The 18,406-nt window shown below is 37.5% G+C and overlaps 1 protein-coding gene across 8 annotated transcripts in view; it reads right to left on the reverse strand.

Annotated features, from left to right (window-relative positions):
• Positions 1-449: 449 nt before the first annotated feature.
• LOC127581216 (protein FAM214B) overlaps positions 450-18,406 on the reverse strand; it is a 93,365-nt gene continuing 75,408 nt past the window's right edge. For all 8 annotated transcript variants that reach the window (XM_052035394.1, XM_052035373.1, XM_052035403.1 and 5 more), the window contains 6 exons: positions 17,675-17,733; positions 16,284-16,383; positions 12,108-12,266; positions 10,453-10,521; positions 6,044-6,240; positions 450-1,950 (listed from right to left, as the gene is read on the reverse strand). In XM_052035394.1, coding sequence (XP_051891354.1) covers positions 1,797-1,950; positions 6,044-6,240; positions 10,453-10,521; positions 12,108-12,266; positions 16,284-16,383; positions 17,675-17,733 — 738 coding nt within the window. In that variant the 3' untranslated portion in view covers positions 450-1,796. The remainder of the gene's footprint in view (positions 1,951-6,043; positions 6,241-10,452; positions 10,522-12,107; positions 12,267-16,283; positions 16,384-17,674; positions 17,734-18,406) is intronic.

The following is an 18,406-nucleotide window of genomic DNA, read 5'->3' on the forward strand; positions in this document are numbered from 1 at the left end:
CTTTAAGCCAATTGAATTGAATGGAACCAATATATTGAGAGGTAGTACTAGGGGCAGTTGATACTTCATCATCAGATTACTACATTATGGTAGTAAAGATGATTTTCTATCCTTCATCTCTTCACCAAGACCACTTGTAGCCAAATCACAGCTTGTCCTCAAATGACATCAATTCTCATACATTTCTAGTTGGAATTGTTGGATGTTAGTCATCCATAGAAACCTAATTTTTTATTTCTGCAATTTATAACAGTAATTGTCAATTGCTGACATCAGTTAACAGACTGGAAATCAAATCTGGTATCTTGTTGTTGTCTGACACAACAGCTTTGTAGTTAGCTCATGGGGAAATTGTCATACAGTAGATATATAGAGAATGAACAGCAAGATTTTATATGGCATGCATTTTTAAAAGAACATTCAAAACCAATATTTTTACAGCAGTTTATTCCATCAAAAAATACAATCTACTTCACTTAGCTTTATGTTTCTACAACTGTTTCAACAATATGATTAGTATGTTTAGGAGTTTGGACAACAATGATAATATTAAGAACAAAAACTAATGTATTTTTCTGAAGCGTACCTTCCGAATATAATACCACACAGTGCATAATGAAAAAGTAAAACTAACATTAGGAAACATTTTAATTAACTCTTTAATCTACAGTTTGCCCATACAAAAAGTTTCATTTACTCTAGAATGAAGGATTATCTGGACATCCATTGGTCCAAGAAACTCCCCCCTTCTCAAACACTTTGGCAAATATAAAGTCCATTAATATTAACCATCACCAAATATCACAGTGCATTTGTACACAAATTGTGTGCGCCAAGTAAAAGAACACATATTAATGGTTGAAGCATCAAGGGGAAAGCTGAAGCTAGATATTCTTCAGTTGATTGGGTAATTAACCAAAAAAAAGCAAATAAATCAGGTGTTCACCTTACGGATTTGCCATTTGCTGGTGGAAAAGTAATAGGAAGAGATTTCCCACCTCATCTCCCAACCAGAGAATAGTTCGTTTGCCATTGCCAGAACTTGAACATAATTATAAAATGGGTGAGTTAAAATTAAACTGAAAAAAGGTCTCAGCTACTGCCTTTCTCACCTTCCATTTTTTCCCTTCTCATTGGCCTTGTTGGTATTATTTCTAAGTGGGAGTAGAACAAGTTAAAATCAGTTTTTGCAGCAAACTAAACTTTAGGGGAAGACTTTTAAGCCTATTAATCAGAAAATTAAGTTTTTGGAGAAGGGAAGAGGTTTTCCAAGAGTAAATCTGGAAGCAGCAATATTCACATTTCTGTGTATTAAATATTGTAATGAATTTTGCATAAGCTCTATAAATTAAAGAGTTAAGTCAACCCTTTACTATTAATTTATTCCCAAACTGCAAATGTGTCTTTTGTGGTCCTGATTAGTTTACAAATCAGGAAACCCACAATTACAATAATTATCAATATAGGCAATGAAAGATATTTAAGATAAATAGATCAATGTTTCAAAGTAAAATGGGATTTTGATACTGAGGTTAAGGAATTAAATTTCCATGAACTGAGAGCAAAAATGTATATTAAATATTATTTCAGCCCTACATTAAAGCAAGTTTCCTGTGCTTTTATTTAAAATCAAAATGTACAGAATGTCACAATTGGAAACTGCACTTTAAACAAATCCTTAATATTTATTACAAAGCATGCGTTTAACACTGAACTGAAAGTTTTTCTCCATACTTAGAACCAATCGCTAGATAAATAATCACTGAACTCCAATATATAGTCTTGAGATTAATGTGCTAAACTCGTGGTGAATATTTTGGATTTCTTGGCATTTCTGTAAATGATTTCAACTCGTATGGTATTCCAGCATCCACTTCACTTGATTTTCGGGAAAACAGCAGCCTAATATCACTGTGCAAGTAGATTTTTCCAGACTTTGAACTTTGAAACCTGAGCATTTAGATAAAATTTAGAATAGGGTGAATATTTGCATGCTAATTAAAAAATAACATTTATTTTTAAAATAACGCAATCGTGTCAGAGGAATTTACTCAAATGTAGTCTATGTCAACAGACATATCAAGTTAACACTTCATAATTGAATTTTGTTCATCACATCAGCTAGATGATCAAATATACTTCCCCTTCCACTACAGTTGTTAAGACATAATTCCACTGGCATTTTCTGCACCTAATCCAAATGGACATTCATCATATGTAACCTTGGACAAGGAAGATCACTGGATCATTTCTTCAAGCTACTATCATAGTTGGGTCCAATCCTCTCATACAACACACTTATACAGTCATCAGAGGTAGGACAATATTTCCTCCTCCTTAAGGGGATGCTCAAATCAACTGTATTTCTGTTCAGAACAAAGACCCCCTCGGTCTCTCTGTTCTACAACACACCCTAAGGCCCTGTCGCTCACCATGTATGTCCTGCCATGGTCTATCTTCCCAAAATGCACCACTATGCACTTGTCTAAGTTAAATTCCATCTACCATTCCTCTGCCCACTTTCCCAGTTGATCTAGATCCTGCTGTATCCTTAGATAACCTCCTTCATTGTCCACCACACCACCAATTTTGGTGTCATCCTCAAACTTACTAATCATGCCACCTACATTCTCATCCATATCGTTAATATACATGGCAAACAAGGCAGTGAAGAGGATACAAAGATGACTTATTAGGATATTACCAGAAATGCAGGAATACACATATCAGGGACAAATAAACAGACTGGGTTTCTTTTCTGAGAGGTAATGTAATTGAAGCTTTTAAAATGATGAAAGGTTTCGATAAACTGGATGCAATATTTCTAATTGTGGAGAAGAACATGACTAGAGGACATCAATAAAATAGTCAAAAAAAATCTCATAATGAGGTTAGAAATCTGGTTATTCAGAGAGATTTTTGTGAGAAGTATAGACAAATTTATGGGGGGGGATGGGACAAGCAATGGGATAAGGGAATAAAGAATTATGCAAATATAGCTAGACGAAAGAAGCCTCAACTGGAGTTCATTGACCCACGATACTGCTTTTGTGCTCTATATTCTTTGTAATCCTACAAAATCCTATGAAATGTCAATTTTGTTTTCTTTCATCCATTTGTGCCAAGGACTTCAGCATTTCTTTTTACATTTATTTCAGATGTTCTGCATTTATAGGATTTTACCTTTGGCAGCACACCATTTATATTGGACCACTTATTAGAAACAAGAGAACTGATGAGGGCAGGGCAGTAGACGTTGTCTATGTGGACCTTAGCAAGGCCTTTGACGAGTCCTGCATGGTTGGCTGCTCGGAAGGTTAGATCACATGGGATCCAGGGTGAGCTGGCCAACTGGATACAAAATTGGCTCGTGGAAGGAATTAGAAGATGTTTTTCCAGATTGAAGGACAGTGTGCCACAGGGATCAGTGTTGGGTCCACTGTTGTTCATCATTTATATTAACCATTTGGATGAGAATGTAGTTGGCATGGTTAGTATGGTCCACACCAGGTTCAAGAACAGTTACTTCCCTTCAACCATTCTGTTCTTGAACCAACTGGCAAAACCCTAATCACCACTACAGTTTAGCAACACTATGACTACTCTGATCACTTTGTACCTAAATGGACTTTTTTTTGTTCAAATTGTGTTTTTTCCTGTAAAAATTGTGTATGATTTATGCTTAATTTATGTTTTTCTTGTGAATGCTGCTTATATGATGCTATGTGCCTGTGATGATGCTGAAAGTACATTTTTCATTGCACCTGTGCATACGTGTACTTGACTTTGACTTTGCTGACGACACCAAAATTAGTGGTATAGTGGAGAGTGAAGAAGGTTATCTAAGATTACAACAGGATCTATATAACTGAGAAAGTGGGCCAAGGAATGGCAGATGGAACTTAACTCAGGTAAGTGCAACAAGTGTTGCATTTTGTTAAGTTAAGCCAGAGCAGGGCTTGCCCAGTAAATGGCAGGGCCCCAGAGAGTATTGTAGAACAGAGAGACCTAGGGGTACAAGTACATAGTTTCCTGAAAGTGGTAGCACACGTGGACAGGGTGAAGGCGGCGGCATTTGGCAGGCTTGCCTTCATTGGTCAGGGCATGGAGTACAAGGGTTAGGATGTCATGCTATAACAACTGTACAAGATGTTCTCAAGACCATACTTGGAGCATTGTGTGCAGTTCTGGTTGCCTAGCTATAGGAAGGATGACAATAAGCTGGAAAGTGTGAAGAAGAGATTCACAAGGATGTTACAGGGACTGGAGGGCTTGAGTTATAAGGAGAGACTGGATAGAACATAGAACATTACAGCACAGTACAGGCCCTTAGGCCCATAATGTCATGCCAACATTTTATCCTGCTCCAAGATCTATCTAACCCTTCCCTCCCACATAGCCCCCTCATTTCTCTATCATTCATGTGTCTACCTAAGAGTCTTTTAAATGTCCCTAATGTATCCGCCCCCACAACCTCTTCTGGCAGTGCGTTCCAAGCACCCACCACTCTCTGTGTAAAAAAACTTACTCCTGACATCCCCCTTATACCTTCCTCCAATCACCTTAAAACTATGTCCATTTGTGTTAGCCATTGTCACACTGGGAAAAAGTCTCTGACTGTCCACTCAATCTATGCCTCTTATCATTTTGTACACCTCTATCAAGTCACCTCTCGTCCTCCTCTCCAAAGAGAAAAGCCCTAGCTCGCTCAACCTATCCTCATGAGACTTGCTCTCCAATCCAGGCAGCATCCTGGTAAATCTCCTCTGGGAGGCTGGGACCTTTTCCCCTGGAGCGTAGGAGGTTGACATGAGAGGTATAGATAGGGTGAATGGTTACAGTCTTTTTCCCAAGGTCATAGAGTCAGAGTTATACAGCATGGAAACAGGCCCTTTGACCCAACTCGTCCATGCCAACCAAGAGTTCTGTCTGAGCTATTCCCATTTGCATGCATTTGGCCCACATACCTCTAAATCTTTCCTATCCATGTACATGTCTAAATATCTTTTAAACATTGTAATTGTACCCACCCCTACAGCTTCCTCTGGCAGCTTGTTGCATATACCCATCACCCTCTGTGGGGGAAAAAAAGAGTTTCCCCTCAGGTCCCTTTTAAATCTTTCCCTTCTCACCTTAAATCTATGGCCTCAACTTTTAGACTCCCTTATTTCCCAGGGCAGATTTAAGGTGAGAGAGGAAAGATTTAAAGAGACCTGAGGAGCAAGTCTTTCACACAGAGGGTGGTGGGTATGTGGAATGAGCTGCTAATGGAAGTGGTAGATGCAGGTACAATTACAGCACCTTAAAAAGACATTGGATAGGTACATGGATAGGAAAGGTTTAGAAAGATATGGACCAAACATAGGCAAATGGGAGTAGCTCGGATAGACAGCCTGATTGGCAAGGATGAGTTGGGCCAAAGGTCTGTAAAGAGAGAAACAGGGCTAATGTTTCAGATCAGTGATCATTCATGATGGCATCAGCCTGTGACATTACTTGGCTTTTTGTTCCACAAATGCTGCCTGGTCAACTGAGTAATTATGACACTTCCTGATTTTATCTTGGTTCTTAAACACTTAAGTCCTCCAAAACTGATCGTAAATACACTGAGCTATATTAATAAGCCAGCTTAGAAGTGATGGGGCAAGTGACCTTATTCCGTGTTGCAAGGTTCTATAAGAAGACAATGTTTTTAGTTTAAATTGTTAGTTTTGGGGTTGATCTTTCATGGCTGTGGTGGAAGGAAAGATTTGATAATTTAATTTATTAAAATAAAATTTACCAGTGCTCTGGCCGGATAGCGCCCATGTGAATTTAACAGGCAAGCACAGGATCAGATTACTTTGCAAGTTCTTTCCATCCATTGTATCATTATATTTATAATCAAAATTCACACTACCCAAAACTAAACAGAATTTTACTGAAAAGCATATCTATCAACTCTTGGACATTATTATAACTGGGGATCTCTTGCAAGTCTTTAGCAATTCTCATTAAATTTGTGCTAGGAAGTAGGTGTGTGTTATTTTCAGATTATACATACCTTAAATGAATCAGATAACATAGTACTTTTCTTTTTACTTCTGAGTTTTCCATATTTTCACACGTTCCTTCATTTTCTTCCACTGGTACAAGAAAAATCCTGTGGCGCAGAAGTGTAATGTGGTTTGGTGGCATGTCACTGAAGTCATATGTTACAAGAAACATTTTCACCACAGTTTTGTTTGGGTTGAATAAGGTCTGTAAGCAGAGAGCAATTGTTATGGTATTAATTTAAATGCACCAACACAAACATAACCTTTGTATTTGTCAGAATGGATGGGAAGAGAAGCAATAATGAGCATTTCTATAACAAGTTATGTGAAATAATAAAACAATTACAATAGCCTTCAATGTAAATAATGAATATTATTAATTCTCAAACTGGTACATGAAGTACAAAATTTGGTATAAAACTCATTCTTGTAATTAACTAACAATTGTTAACAATCCTTTTTTTCCCTGGTATTATTCACTCCCCTGCATCAGTCCATTGGATGCCAAAGCATCCATCGTTCTCCCATCATTGGACTCCATGAGGAGTCCAGCAGGAGAGCCAGAATATCCATGGGATATGCTGGAGTATCCACCTTTGCACCAGACCTGGTGTAGAAACATAATCTCCTTCCATTTGAATAGGGGTTCTGCACCTGGATCAGGAAGGAAAAAGTAAATCTGCATTCTTTTTCCCTTCACTTATTTCACTTGGATGTTTTTAAAATTATTTATGAGATTTAATGTGGCACTAGTTTTATTTTTTTTGAAATTTAACCATTTCTAATTAATCAAAGAAATGTTATTAGCTAAGTGCTTCTGAATATTAGATACGTTTACAAACCCTTGACAGGCTGGTTTGCTCATTTGGCCCTCTACATCAGGACCATTTGGTGATAGTGGGGGGAGAGGGGAGGTAAACCATAGCAGCAAGCTAAACACAACTCCATTCAGCCCATTCTATGATACGCAACAAAAATCTTGACAAGCAAATTAATGATGCACTGGAAAAAAGGATCAAAAAACTTGACACACTTCCAGGCCAACCAAGAGGCTGATCACACCTTTTTAATTATTGTCACATTTAACATATAACATGTCTAGCATGGTTTCTGGAGTTAAAAAACAGGTGGTTGTCTGCAATATGCCAAACTTTGTAAAACGTTAGAATGCACAGCTGGTTGGCATCTAACAAAATTAATATTGAATCAATGACTAAAATTTACTAGGGTAAATGCAAGTAAGAAAAGTATTAGAAATGAAAGTACCATAAAAAGGTTAATAAAGCCTCAGGTTTTAATGCATTCCAATCCAGGATGTTTAGGATTTAACTTTAATCCTCCAAACCTCTCTAGATTCAGAAATCAACCATATTTTCAGGTATGACACAAAAATTGATGGTATCTTGTGCAAATGAGAGCATATAATTATTGAGTGCTTGCAGAATTATTGCTGACAGATTTTAATGCAGTCAATTGTGAATTCAGATATTCTGGACTAAAAGATTAGATCCGAAAGGTCAGTTAAATAGTGAAATACTTGTGAGAATTGTGAGAGTTGCCAAAATATAGTCATCAGGTACAGAAAAATACTTAAACTAACAGAATGCCAGCCTTTATATCAAGACAAATAGAACACAACAGGAGGTAATTTGGCCAAACCATATAAAGCTCTAGTAAGACTATATCTGAAGTATTGTGTAAAATTATAGGCACCATGCGTTGTGCTGTGCATATTCGCTATAATGTAATCAGAGCTCTTAAAGTTAGGTGAGATGGGACTGAAACTAAGCTTGTTTTTCCTGAAATATAGAAGGTTTAATAGTAATTTGACTGAAAGTTTTTTTAATCAAAATAAACTATATACAATAAAAAAAACTGTTCAAACCTTTACATTCGTGTACAGTTCAATTCTTAGTGTTACCTTTTTTAATAAAAAAACACAGCACCCATGCCACTCATGTGGCTCCCTGAGGTGATACCCCAAAACCATATTTAGAAACATTTGAGCGGCTTCCTTGCCTGACCCCGCCCCTCCTTCTCCTGTGGCAGAAGAACCTAAACTGTCGTCTTTCCCCACCGAGCCCTCGCGCTGGCTGCACCCAGCTTCAGTGCGTCCCTCAGCACGTACTCCTGCAGCCTGGAATGTGCCAGTCGGCAGCATTCCGGATTTTGAAAGGTTTTGATAGGTTGGATAAAAACTGCTTTTTCTCCTGTACAGTAGGGAGTCCTGGACAAGGGCCAGGCCCTTCAAGAGAGAGGTGAAGTGAAGAAACAATTCTTCAGCGAGTGATAGAAATAAGGAATAAACAATTTTAAGTGAGATTGATAGATGTTAGCTACAGGCAGTTAGGAGTCTGAAATTAAAATGCATCAATGGACAAAGGATTCAAATCAGCTTTCAATGATAGGACTATTTCATTCTTCTGCATTTATTAATCATACTGGAACCATTTCATACAGAAACAGAAGATGTTATGTAATGATGCCAGTCTTATAGACATCTCACTAGTGCTTGTGTTCAGCAATGACGTTCTTGCCATTAATTAAAAAAGTAACCAGAGAGCAACATGAGATGTTGGCCAGTTAGTGTGAAATTGTCTTGCCAAAAAAATTCACGTGCTTAAGTTTGTATATATTTGTAGTGGAGGCAGTTTGGAGAAGGTTCAGGAGGTTGATTCCTGGGATGTTAGAGATGCCTCATTGAAGGAGAATGGACCTATCCTCATTGAACTTTAGAATAATGAGAGATGTTACTGAAACACAAGATTCAGGGTGGGGGAGGAGTGGGGTTGGGGGTGTTGACAAGATAGAGATTGAGAGGACATTTCCTGCTGTAGGAAATCTAGTACTAATGGCTTTGAAAATAAGTATTTGCTCATTTAAGATGAGGAGGAATTTCTTCTCTCAGAAGTTTGAAGATCTTTGGAATTCTCTACCCAGAGAGCTGTGGAGGTGGAGTCGTTAAGTATAGTCAAGGCTGAGAATGACAAAGTTTTGAACAATAGGGGAGTCAAGGATAACAGGGAACAAGCAGTAAGGACAACCATGAGATCCTTGAATGGAGGAACACTTTTGAGGGCTGAAGGTCTACTCCAGCTCCTATTTCCTATGTATTAGTAAGGGGAACATTCCAAAATCATGCTTCCAACAGAGCATTGCTTTTCAGGAATGAAAATTAGTAATTCAAATGCATAGAGTCAACCTTTTCCAAACCATAAAGGGCGAGCAGCCTTTCTGATGTACTTTACTGACATGAAAATTTCTCAGTTAAACTGAACTGTGATCCCAAAGCTGTAGAATGTTGTGAGTTCAACTTGTTTGGTTTTTATCTTTTGCAAGTCATACAAAAAAGGTTTTTAAAACTTATTTCTCAATACTGCAGACTACAGATACAAATAATAGAACACTTTCATTTACAACATATTTAAGAACAAAAATGTAATCCATAATAATGAAGTTAGTTCAGCATAATAAACATCTCTACAGTCCTTTATAGATTATTTGATTATTACAGGGGAGAATTCATGGTTGCTTTATTCCATGAGAAAAGAAAAAAAGATCTTACATAATTCCTGTTATGACATCCTAGAGCAGTTTACATCAGTGAAACAGTTCTGAAGTGCAGTCTCTGTTATAATGAAGGAAACGGAGCAAAAAAAAAATGTGCAAAGTCAACTGCTGCTTGCAGCAAAATAATAAGAATAATGCTTGGGGAAGACCATGGATTTTATTTTCTTCAGTCAGTGATCACACGGAGGGCCAAGCTACTGAAACAGCCACAAAGCTAGATTTATCTAATGCATATACTCTAGTCACGAGCCAAGATTGAAGCACGTTTTCAAAGGCAACGATGGGTTCTCACTATTACCTAACAATGACACAGAAAAAGTCGAACTGTTTCTTTATGGTAAGGAATTGCAAGGAAAAAGATTAATTCAGATGGCACATTTTAAAAATAAAGTGAAGCATCATTATGAACCTCTAGACAGGAATAAATTAAGTGATAGCTCAAAGTCCAAAAGGTCGTTAAAAAGCTAGGCTAAATTTAATCCATTCTCCCCTGAAAGACACTCGCAGTCTTCCAATACCCTGCTTAAGCAGCTAACCACGTAGAACAGCATCTGTCAGTCAAATGGTTAATACTGAGAATCTAAAGATTAATCTCATTATTCAATGTCTACTTCTCATCAGAAATTATTTGAAAGCAGTTGCAATCAGAAATCCTGCGTGCTTTCTTACTTTCACCCTGGGAATCAACTTCAAAACCCAAGATGCTCTGGTGGTAATTTCAGTCCATTTTCTAACATTGTTTAGAAGGAAAAAAAATGCATTACTTAGAAATGGAAAGAGTGACTTTAACTTGGTGCAAATGTTTAGTGTAACTTCCTTTGAGAATTTAAAGACACTGACAACTTACCACTTGGATGGTTCCTGCCTTGGGGACATTGTAACCCTTCTTTCCCAAAGATTCCAGATTTATCACACCCTAATGGAAAAGAAAATAGCAATGAAAATATTAAGGTTGAAACCTTTCCCTTTCCAACATTGAAGAATCCTGTCTCTGAGATGCCCAAAATGTAGTTTTCATTTTAAGCTTTACAATAAATCAAGCAGTAAATCAATCAATAAATCAATCATTTTTAGACAAGGATAAGGTGTATGGGCAGTAATCTAATCAGATTCAATGTCAATTTTTATATGCGTATTATTAATCGGTTCAAAAATAAATACTTTGCATTTTAAAACACATTCTTCAAAAAAATACAAAGTTCACAGTAGACAGGTAGGGATAGATCATCTGGGAAAATACTCAGGGTTCGAGCTCTTTCTGGCCACAGTTCAGGTAAACATTTTGACAAACTTACTTTTAGATGGCAAACTTACTTTTAGTGGTCCCTCAAAGGACTGTTTGTTAGGCCATACATATATTCTTGGTTTTCCTGAACATTGCCAGAATTGGCTGCCTCAGGGCAACCCAATTCTGTATCTTAAACCCAAAACACATACAGTACATGATTCAGGCCCCAGACATTTCTTATGCCCATACAAATATGAATGCTACCTATTTCAAGCTCACTTTAAACATATACTTCTGCTGCTTTGTTGGAAACAATCACTTAAAGAGCTGGCACGGCATCTTTAATATCCAAGGTCTGCAGATCTCTTGTAGAAACACAAAAACTAAATTCATAACCAGCCAAAACAAAAATGTTACACTGGATAATTATATCAGGCCTCATATTTAACGGAACATTTCCAGATTTTTTTTTAGAACCAGCAAAGGTAAAATAAGAAATTCAGGAATTTCTTTCAGGGTGCAATGACTGTGCTTGTTTTAAAAAGATATCAAAATACTTTTGATGGGGAAAGAGAGTCCATGTTCTTTAATGAGAAACACAAGTTGCCCTTTGCATTGGAGATTTGACAGATAAAATATCCAATTCATATCAACTAACATTAAAAATATATAAAATTATCAATTCTGGATTATTGACTAGCAGCAGACATATTAAGTCTTAAGCCTTTACCAGACTTGTATCAAATCTTTCCAAATGTCAAGTTTTGTGACAAAACCCTACAAATGTAGTACAAACAGAAAATTCTGGAAACACTAAACAGGCCAGGCAAGAACCAAGTGTTTCCAGCATATTCTGTTTTTATTTCAGACTTCTTTAAATGTAGTCACTATTATAATTTGGGAAACATCACAGTCAGTTTGCAAATAAAAAAAGTCTCTCAAACTACAAGCTAATAATAATTTGAAAATCCGGTTTAGTGATATTAATTGAGGGATAATGTTGCCCAAGGTACTGGAAGGAGGAGGTTTGCTCAGAAATAATATGATTCTTTACACTCACTTTGGAGGTCTGACAAGGTCTCAATTTAACATCGCACCTGAAAAAATTACCTTTTGGCAGAAATGTTTTGCGTTGGAGTATCAGCCTAGATTTCCTTGTTCAAATCTCTAGAATGTGACTTCACAATCTCCAAATGGAGTTTATATTGTAACCAACTGAGCCAAAGCTGACTCTCAACAGTAATCTCAACAATGTTCACAAGTCATTTTCTTACCAGGAACGGTGATGGAGCACTATGTTCAGAAATATTATAGTAAGACACATCCACGGGTAGTGTTACATGCTGTGGGCAATATGATCCACTTGCCCCAAGTTCAGCTGTAAAACCTTCAATTCTTCCTGACGGTGCAAACCTGCCATTTAATAAGGATTCCTGAAATGAAATAAAAAGGCAATACCAACTTAACCTGCAGCTCGCATGTTTTATTCCTTAAATATTTCAGGTTGTTTCTAAAGTCTTAGCAGCAAAATAAGACATTAAATAGCATATAATAACATGGTAATCGCAGAGTTGAGAGTCCTGTGTAATCAAGCTCTTGAACTGCAAATTGGAGATCAGTATTCTCAGGCTTCATTAGTTTGAAAAATGAAAACCTGGAGGAGAATGATTCTGTGGCACTCACACGACTGCCAACAAACTATTCATAGTGATAATAGCACAGGCAAGGAACAAGTTTGCCTCCCCCATCGCCACTTTATTCTATGAGCAAAAAGAGAAAAGAAGTGAGACCATAGTTTCCACTAGCTGAAATTTTTCCCAAATTTTTCTAGAACTTTGACTTTTATCAGAATCTAAATTGTAAAAATATTAAAATGTAACTGGGAAAACTATGTTATAACATCATTCTTTATCAATCACATGGTGATTAAATCAACAATGCCAGAAACGTTATATCTGGGTTTTGAACCCAAATTGTGACTTTGGGTTTTGGTTGATGGTCATTCAGGAAGCTATTGGCAACTCGCATCTTGGGCAGCAGTTTACAATTAGGGCCATTATTTGGTTTTGTACTTCCAGTCCCACAACCAAGTTGATATTGGTGGTTGCTGCTTCTCCTATGTGGGGAATTTAGCATCAATGTTGCCTGCCCATATTCTCCATGACAGATCAGAGCTTGGAAGCATTTTCACGGAATCACTGATCAGCTGGTGTGTCAGGCACATTCTTGTGCCAGTACTCCTCATTACCAACACTAACAACAAAAAATATGTTAATGGTTTGATGGCATCCAGGTAGATCCATTGATGCTTTCCTGATTTAAAGTGAAGTTGTGGTGGACTGTTGAGGGTTCTCTGCATTTGGAAGCCCAGGTTTATAGAAATGTATTCCATTGTTCCAACTGTTTGCAGGAATCTGCAGATCTAAAGAGATGAAATGCCATTGAGGGTTGACAATGACAGGGTTGATACAGTATTCCAGACTAAATTCTCACTACTGTGAGGCTGGTGGCAGGGCAGGCAACTATTTTTATATGGATGCTTCTCGCTCATAGTGAGATGCAGTAATCCGTACCCAAGAAAACCAGCAAGGATGCCTCATGTTTGTTTATAGTATATGGGGTTCAATAGTGAAGCTAAATAATAGGAATGACTCCCATTAAATGATTTCTACTAGCTAAGCACCCGATGCATTATTCAACATCAACTTTGCAAACCTGTTAATTACGGCTCTGATTGTAGACTACACAGCAGTTTTTGTGCATACAGATTGGATTAGTTATTTATTTCATACCACAACAAACTTACAGTTGTTTTCTACCAGTGCCCAGTTTGAAGCAATATGGGAGATGGGAGACTTCACAGTTGAACCTTATACTAGTTAAAAAGAACCACATAGTACTACCTGTCTGCACGTACTCTGAAGAGTCTTTTCATATTATAGGTTCCAGAAAATACCTACTTATTTCTCAAAAAAGTAAAAAAAAACTGCAGATGCTAGAAATCTGAAATAAAACAGAAAATGCTGCTAATACCCAGTGAGTCAGGCAGCGTTTGTGGCGAGAGAAACAGAATTAACACTTCAGATCAAGCTTTCATCAAAATGAGAAAAGGTTAGAAATCAAAATGTTTAAGTTGCAGAGAAGAGGAGACAGGGATGGGATTGAGAGAACAAAGGGGAAGTCTGGGATAGGGAACAAAGGAATGTCTGTGTAGGGTAAAGAACAAGAGAGTTTGAGTGTGTAGGCTGAGAGCATGAAGGCAGCCGATCTGTCCGAAGGGAAGAAAGCAATATTTAAACACGGGTACAAAACACTGTAGTTGCTATAAATCTGAAACAAAAAAATTCTCAGCAGGTCTGGTAGCATCTGCAGAGAGAATTAAATGGAGTTAGCATTAATGACCTTTCATCAGAACCGGCCAACTCTGACACATGCCAGAACGTTTGGTTTTTGGAAATTGTTTAATTCAATGTTGAGTCCCAAGGGCTGCAACATGCTTGGTCAGAAGGTTAGATGCCCTGATGAAATGCAGCTCATCGAGCTTACACTGTGGTTTGCCCACGGGGTAGCGAACTTTTTGAAATTCTCTGAGGAGTCTTAGTCACAGAGTATGTTCATATCAGGGTTAACAGATTTTAAAAAAATATTAAGGAAAGCCAGTCTTTCCAGTTTGTGACCTTGTTCAAAAATGACAGCAGTGATAAGCCTGGAATGTCAATCTTCAAATTGTTGAAGATTTTAAGGGATAGGATGTAAAGTGTATAAAAAATGTAAAGTCACCAGATGAGAATGTAGGTGTAGTAAGGTTGCAGATGACGCAAAATTTGGTGAGGCTGTAGATAGCAAGGATTGTTGCCGAAGCATACAGTGGGACATAAATCAGCTGGAAAGTTGGTTGGAGTGGTGATAGATGGAATTTAATCCAGACATGTAATGCACAGTACGAGGTCAAATTCTGGTAGGACAAATAGAGTAAATGGCAGGGAGCTTAGGAAGATTGATGTACAGAGAGACCTTGGGTTGCAGGTCCATAACTCTCTGAAAGTGGCAAGACGAGTGGATAGGGTTGTGAAAAAGGCATTTGGTATGTTTGCCTTCATAGGCTGAGGCAGAGTACAAGAGTTGGGATGTCACATTGCAGCTGTACAAAACATTGAATAGACTGCACTTGGAGTATTGGGTACAGTTCTGGTCACCACACTACTGGAAGAAGAATTTCACCAATATGTTGCCTGGAATGGAGGGCTGTGGTTGTAAGGATAGATTGGACAGGTTGAGTTTCTTCTCACTGGAACCTGGGAAGCTGAGGGGTGACCTTATTGAGATTTATGAAATTATTAGGGACATAGATAGGATAGATGGTCTTTTTCCCAGGACAAGGGAGACCAGAACTAGAGAGCATCGATTTAAATTTAGAAGGGAGAACTTGAAAGGAGATCTGAGGGGCAAGGGTGCTGAATAGCTAGAATGAGCTGCCAAAGGAGATGATGGAAGCAGATTCAATTACAACAATTAAAAAGCATTTGGATAGGTACTTGGATAGGAAAGGCGTACAGGGATACTGGCCTAATGCGGGCAAATGGGATTAGCGTAGATAGGATCATGGTCAGCGTGAACGAGGTGGGCAGAAAGGATCTGTTTCTGTGATGTACGTTTCTACGGTTGTGTGTCAGTGCTGACCCATTCTGATGAAAAGGCTTCAGTCTGCAAAGTTAATTTTGTTTTTTTTCTCCACAGATGTTGCCTGCCTGCAGACTATTTTCAGCATTTTGTTTTATCCATCTCTAATGTTTTTTTCCCCTGAGGGTTTAGGAACCATAATCCCTTGTATCAACTGGATCATTATGATCTTCATCCAGTACTTCGAAAGGTGTCAGGTGAAGCAGATTTACTTCACATTTAGTATGGGTATATAAATTAATAAATATCTTGTTCTTTATAGTCTATCTTGTTATAGGGATGGAACTTTTGTTTGTTTCTTTTTTCTTTCCGCAGAGCCGAACTAATTGGAACGTTGTCATAGACAAGATTAAAATCGAGGCACAAGAGACTGCAAGATTAAAACTGAACTCTCGCTATTTCACAGCACTGCCGTCAGGTAGTTATGTGCATGCATCAGTTGCCGGCCAGGCGAGATTGCACTTGTGTGCTTTGTTGTCACTGAGCTGCTTCACAGACCAGGACGTTTCTTCGCAGCCTTGCACTCCGGAAGTCTGCAGCTTTCATATACTCAACTCAGACTCAGCTTGTCCGTTACTTAATAAGCGAAGCAGCAGCCAGTTAGAACAAGAAATGGCACTCGTTATTTTTCCGTCCCATGTTCTTGGAACATAGGAGGAAATATAGCAGAATTAAATCACTTTTTGTATCGAAGCTCAATTTGATGCAAGTCACACGATGGAATGTCGCTGAATATATCCGTTTAGATTTGTAATGCTCTGCAATTGTACCTCAAAATTTCCAAGCAAAGAACGACTAACAGAAGAACTTGTGCTGCTTCTTGATGAAAACTTGTTGGATTCTCCTGCAAATGCACTCCGTAGGTGTCTCCTGAAGAGCAAATAAGTATCATGTGTCGATATTCTTTTTAATTAATTTCAGTCATAGAATAGTTTTATTTAAAAGATTTATATATTTAATGTCATAACATATTCCTATTTATTAAAATGAATAGAAAATGGAATTAATGGAACAATGAACATTTATTTTCATATTTTTAATTTTGAAGGTTCTGGTTCTAATCACTCTGGATTGTTTGAATGGGTCTAGCGGACTTCACTGGCTGCTAGCATGATGAAAATCAAAGATGCAAATTGGAAAGCTTTAGGTAAAGCAGACGGGGAAACTATGGCCATCTTCAGGAGTTGGAGAATTCGAAAGCTACTTGCGAATTTAGCGATGTGACCTACTAATAACTTTTCTGTTTTCAGGCAAAAGTTGCACTGATCGACTTGAGCAAATGCTTTCATCATCTACTTTGTACATTGCTTTTTGTCATTCAAATAAAGTAGCCAGCTGATTATTTTCTGGCTTTGTCTCACTGTGAGTTTCTTTAGTCATCTTAGAAATAAGATTGCAGTTGTGAACTCGGATACAAAGACAGGAATTGAAAGGATAGAGAAACTATTATTTGCTATTTTGGGGAAACGTAGACTAAATGAAAATAGCCCTAAAATTAGGGACAAAGGTTTTAGACATGGGAAATTAGGAAACTGTTTCAGAAGTTTGAAAATCTCTTCTGTGAACACCAATCAATGGTAATCAATATTAATTCTAAATATGCCACTGATCATTTTTGTTAACCAAAACCAAAAGGAATAGGGGAAAAGGACAGCTGTATTTTTTAAATGGCAAAACGGACAAGAGGATGTAAAAGGCTTATCTTGTCAGAGAACTGAGCAAAAACAAAAAAAGTGATAAGATTGACTTTTAAGATCATAGATTGTGGGAAGATGTGAAAATAGCTGATGAAAGCTCTAAGATACTTAAGTCCTGGAAACGAATAAGGCACTTCAGGACCTGGTCTTCTGAATAGAATATCAAAATCATGATCACCAAAATGATCAGACAAGTAAGAGGGAACTAAATTAAAGATGATTCATCCATTGATCAGAATTAAATAATTGCCTGACACCAACAGGACAACATGACAAGGATCACTTAAATTTCTGGGGAAAAATTAAAGTATAATGACTAAATATTGCTAGTAGTATCTTTTGTCAAGCTCCTTTTAGTGGAACTGGGTATGAAAACGGGAAGACTGACTTCCAGTGCAATTTTCATTCCTCTAACAAAGCAGTATTTGAATTTCAGAATGCTTAACTTCATGTCAACTACTTACGATTTCAGGCGTAATCCATTCTTTAATCTTCTGGCACCACTGATGCAATCAGAAGAATTCTAGTGAAAAGGTGAATGCAGGCATTAAGTCATACAGGCATTAACAGGCACCTTTTGCAATCAAAGACTGTTGCAACAAATGTTACGGAAGGATAATCGAGTCACCTTTCAGGGATAGAAAGGGATGATCAACAATAGAAGTACACAAGAGCTGTGCTAAAGAGTAGGTAGATTGGAAATGTTTAATTCAAAAGAGGCGTTGGGGAGTGGTGTATTAATAGCCATTGATTTGGAGATGGAGTTGCTCTTTTACTGATACATGTACTTTTTTACCCACTCATGTTTAAGACTTCAGAAATCAATCTCTTAGGAATAACAAGGCAGTTTTTGCAAAGAATGATATGGTACATAATAAGCTTAACAGAAAATAGAAATAGTTAACTATAAATGATTTGGTTAACTACATTAAATTAATGGCACATACAGTGATTCAATAGTCTTAAAACAAATTATACTTGTCTAGCAGACATCAAAAAGTAACTTCCTGCCAGCAATGACATAATCAGATTATTTCTAGGGATAAAGAGATTAAATCACAGTACTAGGACACAGAGGATGGTCAGCTTTTGGCCTAGGCCAACAAAGTAACAAATTTTGTTTGTCATCAAGTAGTTGACTCAAGGGATTTTTTTTATTCCATCACTGGAAAAATTGTGTCATTTAAATCAGAACC

The sequence above is a fragment of the Pristis pectinata genome, chromosome 2, assembly GCF_009764475.1.
Source record: "Pristis pectinata isolate sPriPec2 chromosome 2, sPriPec2.1.pri, whole genome shotgun sequence".
Taxonomy (NCBI): Eukaryota; Metazoa; Chordata; class Chondrichthyes; order Rhinopristiformes; family Pristidae; genus Pristis; species Pristis pectinata.